Here is a 10911-nt window from a genome sequence, read left to right on the forward strand (position 1 = left end):
CCCCCTTCATATGCCACCACATTCCCTTGATTCTACACCCACCTATCGTCAACTTAATGATACTCTGATTTCCTTATCTGCACGGGAGGGGGTGTGACAATAAGTATATTATCGACTATGTCATGCTTTCTGCGAAATGTAAAATCAATTTAAAAAAGGAGTCAGGACCTGGGCATGGCCGGAACACAGACGAAACACTGAAAGTAGCACAGCCCGCCAAACGCACACACACATCTGTCTTGAACAAGTGCGGTCAAAGCGCCCCTTCAGGGCGAGATGGGAGATTTTGGCTCGCGCAGTTTGGACAAGCTGTCAGGAGAGACTAGTCCCCGGAGAAGGACATCTTGCCTGGTAGAGTAGAGGGGCGGCAAAAAGAGGGAGACTCTTGACAAGATGGGCTGACACCATGGCTGCCAACAGGGCCAGGAAGTTCATCGCTCCGCTGCACGGTCGCTGTGAGTTGGAACTGCCTTGAGGGGACCTGATCACCACCCCCAGCAACCCACGGAGGGTTTAAGACTGGAAGACACTCAGAACCACTGCCTGTCTGTAAGGCTGGCCGGAGACCCAGTGCAAAGGGGTTCCTTAAATACGGTACTAACTCGCCTTCTTCTGGCTGGACATGTTACACACCCATCTGCCTTCCTTTCTTGTCATGGCCCAGAGCCATCTGCACCATGGTTTTGATGAGACAACTCACTCTTCTGCACTGTTCCACCTCCCAGCACATGTGCTACCATCGGTGTGTACAGTTTAGGTCTCCACAATGTTTCTAGCCCACACACAAACCGGTCATTTGCCCTCGATGCCCTCTTTGACAATGGTTCTGACCAAGCAGGCGTCACTGGCTGTTTGTCCAGTTCGGGCGAGTACTTCTCTGAGAGTCATGTTTCCAGGGAGATCTGTCTGTGACACGAGGAACTAAACTCAGCCACTGTCACAATCAGGTGATGCTAAATAAAAGGCAGTAGGTAAATTGAGAAGAAATACCACTCACACCTAGGACAAAGGTTAATGAATCTTGGATTCACGTTTGCCTACATCCATTCCGGACAGAGCATAAATCCCACGTGACCCTTTAAGTGGAGCTTTGAAAGATACATCCCACACCAGAAGCAAGCCGATCAAAGCTCTACTTTTCTTGCACAGAATCTCCTGAAAACAACCTGAAACAGACTAGATCGTAAAGGGAAGTGTTCAGTTCCAAGGGATAGGGGTCAGGCAGGAGCAGAGCTCTTACAAGGGCATCCCGAGGAGCCTGCGTGAAGAGACCAAAGCTTCCCAAGTCTGGGTTCACAGCCCAAACATCCATGACAAGAGAAATTCTATAATCTTCTGAGAATCACTATGACATTTATGGCCCAAGAACCTTCCACCTCACCCTACTATTAATCCAGGGAACAGCACTGAGGTTTCATTTCCAATTCCAACTCTGATCCACTGGTAGTGACTGGCTATTTACATCCCACATCCATGAAGACTCTGGGCACATCCCAGGGTCATATCAAGTATTACATCCAACCAGGCATGTCTGTGACGGGCAGAGGAGCCCCACTTGCCAACCCTGGCATAAGCAATCACCCCAAACCAGAAAGCAGTCACCGCTCAAATCTGAACACACTGTCCATTCCCCCAAGACAAGAAGCTGCTCTTCCCCAAACACTGAGCGGGACCAGCCCTGTTCAGTATGATCCACGTAGGAGAGTGCACCAGAAAGTTGCAATAAATGGAATGAAAAGATCATGGAAGTTTTCGACAAACTTTTTCAAGCACTCATATATTCCTTGTCAATAATTAAGATTTAATCTGTCAATCCTGTAAGGGCTGTCACAGCCTTCTGAAATTTGCGTAACTGAGACGGGCACTCCAGCGTCTGAACCTCCGCTCTCAGGTACTCAGGTATTGCCGTTCAGCGAGGGGGTTTACAAAGGTCTTCTAGATTCAAACCTCTACTCCCCCCCAACCACACACACAGAATGCAATCAGAAAACTATGCAGCCAGACCTCAGTCAATCGGCGCTCTGCAAATAGACCTAACGTGTGATTTTTTTTTTATACTACTGTAAAAAAATAAAGCCTTCAGTTTTATGAGGACTCCACAGGGGCTAACCACGAGTGTTCTGGGGCCTTTCCCAAACCACTGTAGAAGACACTGTTCATTGTTACGGAGTGTCCCTGAAGTACAGACCCACTCCATAAAGTTCTTCTAAGACACGGTGCCAAGAAAGCTTCTTCTCAGAAGGGACTGTTGCCCCGCCAGGGCGGAATGACCTCAGGTGCATCCCGACACTTGAAAGCTCAGAACAGTTTAGTGCTCGACAGCTGCTGACACGCGGGGGGGGCCCCCTTCAGCCAATCTCTTCCTCCTCTTCAATGGCTCCTGGCTCCTAAGAGTGTGTATTCCTGTTTTCTATGCACTTTAATAAGATGTCAAGCCCCCCTCAAGTCTTTCTGGAGCAAAATGGGATAAAAAAGTGCCATTCCATGGAGCACCTTGTGGACACAAACACTTTAGAGTCGTGAAAACGACTGGACTCATCACTATTGGAACTCACTGGCAACTCTTCAATGTAAGTTTCTCAACTGCTCAGGGGGCTCCAGCTGCTGGGATATCATCAAGCCTCTAACAGCAGCTGGCAGGAAGAAGGGCAGATGGGGACTAACAAACGTGGTACAAAATTAGGTGACAGGAAGCCCAGCTCTTTGCTTTTCCCTGCAACCAAGAACTAGCTGTCCCAGAAGAGAGCTCAGAAGCAACAATGCAAACACACAGCAAGATACCACCTCCAAGGGCCCGGAGGAGCTGTCAGATGTGTGCCAGGTCGCACTGCAGTCACGGGCAGACTGCCTCCTCCCCACAGAACAACTGAGGATTTGAGCTCTCAACTGGCTGCATCTGTAATGGAGCGGGCTCTGCTGGCCTTGGGCAAGTTTCTACATCTCAGTCCCTGGAGAAGAGGGCCTACCTAACAGGGCTGTGAAAAGAAATACATAAGTAAGCTGTACGGCTCAAAGACAAGTACCTGGAAGTACTAAATACTCGGGAACTTGCTATTTTTATCCCCTTTCCTATGACTTCTACAACCAGATGCTTACCTTAGACAATTCCCAGATCTACATTCTGCAAGTTTACTTACATTTCTCTACAGTAAAACACCCTCCCCAGCCTCGGTTTTTTTGTTTATTTTTTTCCCCTCTTTTTTTGATCACCACAAACACTTTGAGGAAGGAAGCTAACCTTTCATCTTTCTCCTTCCGAGACATCTTCCTGTTGTCTGCCTCAGAAAGTTTCCGGGTCACTTCTTTGGAAACGGCGTCCTCCCTCTTTTGCGCCACTCTGGAAGGGAAAGAACAGAAGAAGGCTGTTTTCACGGCGGAGGGGCAGGACGGCACCCCCTCCCAGAAACATTCTGTCCTCCGACTTTGTCTTGGCAACTGGGTATCATCCACTTCAAAAAACGAAGCTGGACAGAGAGTCCCCAGTTTATTACACCGAACGAGCCAAAAGAGAGGAACGCAGGAAGCTTCCAAGAAGTGGTTTATTAGTTAGGTGTTGGGGTTTCTGCTGAAGAGCGAGAAAGTCCCCAAGGTCAGGTACTTAGTCAGGTGCTCTTAGAACAATGTCAGTACGAACCATAGCACTCCACTGTTCACACCTACAATTTGACTGCTCAACAAAGAGATCTCACAAGGTATTAGCAAATGATCCGTGATCTCAATTCCGGTACATAGCAGGAAAATTAGGCTCCATAAACAAGAGGGAAGGAACAGCTGTAAAGCCTTAAAGTAATGCTTGTAACTCCAGCCCAAAGGAGACTCATTAGAGTCATAAAGTCGTGAATACAACGATTAGTTAAACAAACCCATGTATGAGGATGCCACTCAAAACCGGGATCAGGCAGAGTAGGTTGGAATTGTGCGATTTCCAGGACACCAGAGCAGAGTCTTCAGTGCCAGCATCAGATTTTTTTAAATAATAAAAAGTATGCTCATCCAAAAATCTATAGGTGAAATTTGTCTTATAATTTTACCGACGAAAGAGGATAAAAGTTAAACGACAGTGAAGTAGCAAAAGTCCGCATGACGTAGAAACTCGGCAGGGTACTTTTTCAGAATATAAGGAGAAACTGGCCATCAATGTGGGAAGACGGAAATAACTTGCAGAGTGCCAGAACGACGCGGCATGACACCAAGGTGATGGGAGCCATACAAAAAGGGCCGTGGGGGCAGAAATCTGCGCCTTTTCGTTCATCACTCCCGCTCAAGGAAAGCGAGGGAACCTGGAGGTTGAGCAAGGAAAGCCAGAGACCACTCAAAGCAGTTGTTCTCAAGCGTTCTTTAACTGCAAGGGCTTCTGGGTTACAAGCACAGCTCTGCTTGGTCCCACCTCCGTCTCCATCTCGCTCCTAAGAACAGTGAAAACTGACAGCAATTTAATAAAACAACCTTCTGACTACTCTAAGGAGTGTATTTTTGGAACAATTATTACAAGTAATAATTTGTAAACTTTGTTACAAATTATCCCACACAAACTGAGAAGTGCAGAAAAGAAAAACTTTAAAGAAAAAACAAAACCAGTTCTTAAGCTATGGGGGCGGGGTTGGGGGAGTGGGAGGAGTGGGAGACCTATTAGGGGAATGAAGCAATGTAAGACATTCCTGAGACACTGGGGTCTGAAGAGCAAGGACTCTTATCTCTTAGGCTTTCAGGTAGTCCAAGTAGTTAAGTGTTTATTGAACTTAACGTCAGACCACTCTTTTCTACAAAAGAAAGAAATGGGTTACAGGAACAGAAACTTTCCTTAGCTGAAAAGAAAAAAGTTAACATAAGCAAGCGTACATAGGATTGCAATACGTTGGAATATACTCGATGGCAATAAATGACTCATACACACCCCCACACACACCCTCAACTGTCAGGGTGTTATGACCCAAGAATAAACTGTCTCCAAGAGTTGGCTAGCTCGCTGCTTACTCAGGACAACTGGTCAACCTATGTCCGCATGAGCAATCTTCCTGAAAAAGAGAGCGAAGCAAACACTGATCTAAGTTTTCTTGTACGTCTCTAATTCTATATCCATCTCCTAACAAAGCTCCCCCCACACCCCGCAGATTTATGAAGGAGCCCTGGTGGTGCAGTGGGTTAAGTGCTTCGCTACTAACCCAGAAGGCTGGGGTTCAAACACACAAGCTGCTCCAAGGGAGAAACATGAGGCTGTCTGCTCCCCTAAAGATTTAGTCTTAAAAACCCTAACCAGCAAGCCTACTCTCTCCTCCGGGGGCCAAACAAGTCCGCACTGACTCAGTGACGGGGTGGTGGGTTGGCTTTGGTGTCCGTTGATTTGTAACTCAAGAAGAGGAAGCCCTCTTCTTCATCTGACTGTTAAGTGCCATCAAAAAGCAACCGTGTACACACCGGAATGGCACACCACACAGTCCTGTGCCGTCCTCACAGCATTACAAGCTCAGTGTGCCACTGTGTCCATCCAACTCCTGGGCCTTCCTCTTGTTCACCCTCCCTCCAGTCTACCAAACATGACGTCCTCGTCCAGGAACTGGTCTCTCCAGACAACAGGTCCGACGTACGTGACATGAGATCCTTGCCTCTAAGGAGCATTCTGGCTGTATCTCTTCTAGGGCAGGTTGTTTGCTCTTTGGGCAGTCTACTCTCAATAGTCCTCACCAGCAGCTTACACGCCTCTGTATCTGGGTGGCTCTAATACACCTCACTCTGTGCTAGTTCCTACAAGGCAAATCATCCCCGCACTCTCGCCCTCAGCCAAGTGGATAACCCAACTGGCTGTGTTTCTCCTTTGACTTTCCTGTTTTTACATCAGTATGCCAGGACCCTCCAGAGTAAGGAAACAAAAATACTATTTCATTACTTAAAATAAAAGTAACTTGGCAAAAAATAAAGTTTAAAGCCATGCTTTTTCAAAAAAACATTCCTGAAGGCCCTCTCTGATCCCCTTAACCTCCTCAACCGGCACACAACACCATGCTTGACATGCCATATGAGGTGGTGCAGTGGTCACACAGTGGACTGCAATCTGCTACAGTCAGCAGTTCGAAACCACCAGCAGCTCCTCAGAAGACTGGACATTCTACCCCAGTAAACAGTTGCAGTCTCAGAAACCCACAGGGGGTCGCTCTGAGTCAGCATTAACTCGATGACAGTGAGTTTTTTTTATCTATAAAGTACCAGTAGCATCTCATAATGCAGCTCAGGAATCTACAACCTGGACAGGTAAGCTGTCAGCCCAAAGCCATCCAGGTAGCAGCAGAACTGCACAGAAACACAGGCCGCCATCTGAAGCCATCTACATCCCTCTCCTCCCAGCATGGACCCACATACACATCCCATTGTATCTCTGACACCGAGTCATTTTGCAAATATGCAGGAGCTTCTATGTCAATGTCGTATTTCATATCAAACCAAAACCGACTGAATCTGAGGCAGCCTATTAGGCCAGTAAGCCGGTGAGCTCAGGGTACCACTGACTGTCATAAGGGATTTAAAATCGGACACGGCTGCTGCCCTCAAGAAGCCTAATGGAGAAATGTGAAAAAGCTTTTGATTTCAAAGAGATGAATCGAAAGTGATATGCAAATAGTGAAAAACATTTGGGATGGAGCTGCACAGCTATCAGAGTAGGGTCACACACAGTGTCTCCTGCTCCAGATTCAAAAGGACCGTCTCTTGGGCCTCCTCAGGGATTCCCAAAGCACAGATGGCCAGGTCTCCCAAGAAAGCTCAGCAGAGGCCATGATGAGCCGGGGCTCTGGGAAGGTAGCTGACAACGGAGGGGCAGCCACGGGGAAAGGTAACAAAGGTTATGATGACCGCTCCATGGCCACGGGGAAAGGTAACAAAGGTTATGAAGACCACTCCACTGCCACCCCACAAGTCAGCGTCGTGTCCAGAATGACAGTGAGAGGCTGTGGAGTGTCCGTAAAGATTCTGCTTCAGAAATCCAAAGGAGTAATTCTACTGGCCTATGGGTCATTACCAAGTCAGTGGCAGTGGGTTTCGACTGGTTTTGCTTCCCAGGAAGACAGCAGAAATCAGCTGAGATAAGCTCAGTTTGTACTCATCACCAGCAAGAGCCTAACAAAGGTACAAGGCAATGAAAGAATCCAAGCTGGGAGAGACTTCTCTGGAAATGATCCTAGAGCTCAAAATAACAGGCATGCACCGACTGAGGCCAAGAACGAACATGGGTTTCTACGGGGGTGAGGGCCATGTCCGAAGGATGCCATGAAAGTGAGTCAGAAGAGCCAAGGTCTAAGCCTTACAGGTGAGGCAAGTGACCTGCTTGCTGCTACACAGGGGCCTTTGACTTTGATGTATTAGACGTGATGTATTAGAATTTGACTTTGATGTATTAGACATGCGACCTTGACGAGTCATTACGTAAAGGAATGACCGGATAATGATTATCAGAAAAAGATGAGTGCAGCATGCTCTTCCTCCCATACAAACAGGCACCAGCTGCACGTCACAGGGACGGCATAAGGAGCAGTGCCGTGCCTTCATACACCGCGAGACAGGGTGTGCTCCCGACTCTTCCTGGACAGTCTTCCAGGCACAGTGGAAACTATGGATATGGGAAGAGCTTGTGCGCACACACAAAGCCAGCCGGCACTTTGGATCTCAGCAGAATTCCAGTCAGCTGTACGAAAGTACTTTCAAAGAAATAAGAGCACTTAGAAGGTCACACCGAGAACCAGAGAACGATCCTGCTACCTTGAATCAAGTGTCAGGAAAAAAAAAATACATTAAAGCAACTTTAAAGGACCCCTTTATCTATTAAACTGTGGCATAGTGGGTTACACATTGAGCTGCTAGCTGCAAGGCCAGCAGTTTGAAACCACCAGCCGCTCCACAGGAGAAAGCTATGGTGTTAGAAAACCCAAGAGGCAGTTCTACCTGCCCTGTGGGGTATGAGTCGGAATTGATCCCAAGGCAGTGAGTTTGCCTTGTTAGTCCCCACGAGGCAAGGAGTCCTGCCCTGGTGGCACAGTGGATTCCACATTGAGCTGCTCCCCGGAGAGTCAGCAGTCCAAGCCCACCAGGCACTCCTCAGAAGAAAGACCAGGCTGTTTGCTAAGGCGCAGCTCTCCCCTGCCCTGTAGGATCACTATGGGACAGAATCAATTCGATGGCTGTGGGTTTTGATTGGGTTTTGCTTCCCATGGAGACACTGGAACCCTGGATGGCTAACTACAAGGTCAGTGGTTCAAACCCACCATCCATTCCTTAGGAGAAAGGTGAAGCCATCTTCTCCCGATAACATTTAGTTTCAGGCCACCGAGTCAGCAGTGACGGGATGGCAGTGTTCCCCCCTGAGGATAGGGCATTCTGAGACACTATTTCTCATTTTCCCTCGGGACTGAACTTTAGAGAGTGCAGAACAATTCTTTCCAGATGGAATTCCATCTGGCTTTCAAAATATTCATTGATTTGGTGGGTTTTTCTGTCCTTGCATTAGGCCATTGCTAATTCCGCACTCAAAACAGACTTCCACAGCCATGGTAGCGGGATCATCCATCACCTGTGCTTCACTCATCTGCAATGTTTATTAGCATGAAGGTCTCCCTCACAAATATACACACATCTTTCTCAAACGCTATTTAATGTTATCAACACACACGATCCTAAAGACATCTTACTACAGGAAAATGAACTATATGATCACATACTCTCACTTGAGAAATATACTTACTTGTGCTTGAGAACAAATTTTACATTCTTGTACGCAAAGGCTACCAAGTAAGTGCTTATTAGGGTCATCACACTATAAAGAACAGCCGACTGGATAAGATCCATATGCCATATCCGCCAATACAGCCCTGAATTAAGACAAAAAAAGAACAAAATATTACCATCCAATTATAAAAACCTCCTGAGTTAATTATTTCTAAGCTTGGTGTGGGTTATGAGTTGGGCTAACCACAAGGTCAAAAGTTCGAAACCACCAGCCACAAAGGGAGGAAGATGAGGCTTTCTACTCCTGTAAAGAAATACATTCTCAGACTCACAGGGGTGATTCTACCCGGTACTATAGGATCACTATGAGTCAGAATCGACTGCATGATATATGTTTGTTTGCTTGTTTGTTTTGGGGGGGAGCCTGGTTAAATACAATCAGGGTTGGGAATCGGATGCAATGTCTGAAGATCTTCAGAAGTGACCTATCCAGTAAAACAAAAACAAGAAAATGTAACTGTGAAACTTCCACAGTTGAGAAAAGTAACTTTTGCATTCCTGGTCCAGCTGAGACTTCTTGCTGATTCTTCTACCATGAAAATTCTGGAGCTACAAAATCACAATTCCAACTTCATATTTCAGCGTCTTCTGTTAAATACAGGCCATTCCAAAGCGCCACGTGCAGTCTCAAACCAAAGCTAGCATGCTGACGTGGACTGACAGCCACAATGAAAGCTGCAGAAGTCCCCCAAGCCAAAGGGCAGCAGCGTTTTGCAAGGCGGACAATGAAAATACCCCTGGGAAAAAATTTTTTTAAAAAGAAAACACCCCTGGGTTCCACTGCCCAAATCAATGTAGTAATGTGAGGGCAGATATCAGACTGAAATTCAGGGGCTCCAAGCTCTCAAACCCACTGTGGTTTGAGAATCACACCACAGAATGTGAACCCTGAGCTCTGAAAGAGCTTGGCCAACTAGGTCTGCTAACCTCTTTTCCCCTTCACGTGGGCATTGCAGAACTGTGAAAAGATAAAAACGATTAAATACTATTCATCAATGTCCCTTGACAATGGCCAGCCCTTTCCCGCCCGCTTCCCCAAATTAGGAAAATGTCAAGCGTCATTAAGGACAGTTAGCATGGGGCCATCAGTGTCCCAACTCACCAGTTTCTCCAAAATAATGATCTAAGTTGGAGGTTGGGTAACAGGCAACCAGTTGGATAGGGAAACAAACAGACAGACATCAGACGACACGCGTGTGAGCACCACCCTGAGTGCTTGTTTAAGTAGGTTCCGCATGGCCATCCCAACCCGGTGAGTCAAAATTTACAGGCGTGGAGCAGAGAGCGTGCACACTTTGGAAGGCGCCCCCGGCCCGCCCCCCGCGACCACCTCTCCATCCCGGACGCCCGGGCGGCTGCATGCGCTCAGCCGGCGAGGCCAGGGCCGGGGATCCGGGCCCCGCGCGCGGCTCCGCCCGGCCCTGCCACGTCCCCACCCAGCCCACCCAAGCGGCCGCCCAGCCCCGGCGCTCACAGATGGGGATGGCCGACACGATAAAGGCGTTCCCGAAGAAAAGCGCGGAGGACTTGGCCGACAAGTTTCGGCTGAAGTCTTGCAGGAGCAGATCCTCCTCGGACTGCTGCTTGGCGGCGCCCTTGGGAGCCATGGCGGAGCGGGAGCGGAGGGCCGACGCGGAGGGCCGGCTCGGGCGGGAAGCCGGGCTGGCAGCCTGGCCCCGCCCCCAACGCCGCCGCCGTATCCGCTGACGACCCGTCAGCGCTCCGTGCAGCGGCAGGACCCGCCCCAGCGCGAGCAAGGCTGGCCCGGGATTGGCCAATGTGGCGCTAGGAGGACGTTCTCCCGACGTGATTGGCCGAGCGGCACAGGCTTCCGGACGCTTGGTCCACCCCGTGATCCGTTGCCGTCGACAAAGAAAGCAGGGATTTATAGTTTCGGGATATGTTTTTGTTGGTTTGTTTTAATGAACATCGTTTTATTGGCAGATCACCTCACACCTAAGTACGAAGTTTCCAAGTCTCCAGAGTCCGCGTTAGAGAATCACTCAGGTAGCGAGAATGAGGTTTAGTCTTCTCTGTGTACCCAGCACGGAATGGATCCGAAGCAAGATAATGATAGGGAACGCATGTTGAGGCCCTTCTTTATAATATTCACTCATTGATTAAACACTCCCCCAATCCAGT

At 48.3% G+C, this 10911-nt stretch overlaps 1 protein-coding gene across 1 annotated transcript in view; it reads right to left on the reverse strand.

Annotated features, from left to right (window-relative positions):
• SSR3 (signal sequence receptor subunit 3) overlaps positions 1 to 10414 on the reverse strand; it is a 12851-nt gene extending 2437 nt beyond the window's left edge. The window contains exons 1-3 of the mRNA XM_030887648.2: positions 10244 to 10414; positions 8726 to 8852; positions 3239 to 3337 (exon numbers count right to left, since the gene is read on the reverse strand). Of these exons, the coding sequence (XP_030743508.2) occupies positions 3239 to 3337; positions 8726 to 8852; positions 10244 to 10376 (359 nt within the window). The 5' untranslated portion in view covers positions 10377 to 10414. The remainder of the gene's footprint in view (positions 1 to 3238; positions 3338 to 8725; positions 8853 to 10243) is intronic.
• Between the last annotated feature and the right edge of the window lie 497 nt (positions 10415 to 10911).

This window comes from Echinops telfairi, unplaced genomic scaffold, assembly GCF_000313985.2.
Source record: "Echinops telfairi isolate 266 unplaced genomic scaffold, ASM31398v2 ScPeMD7_7420;HRSCAF=8458, whole genome shotgun sequence".
NCBI lineage: Eukaryota > Metazoa > Chordata > Mammalia > Afrosoricida > Tenrecidae > Echinops > Echinops telfairi.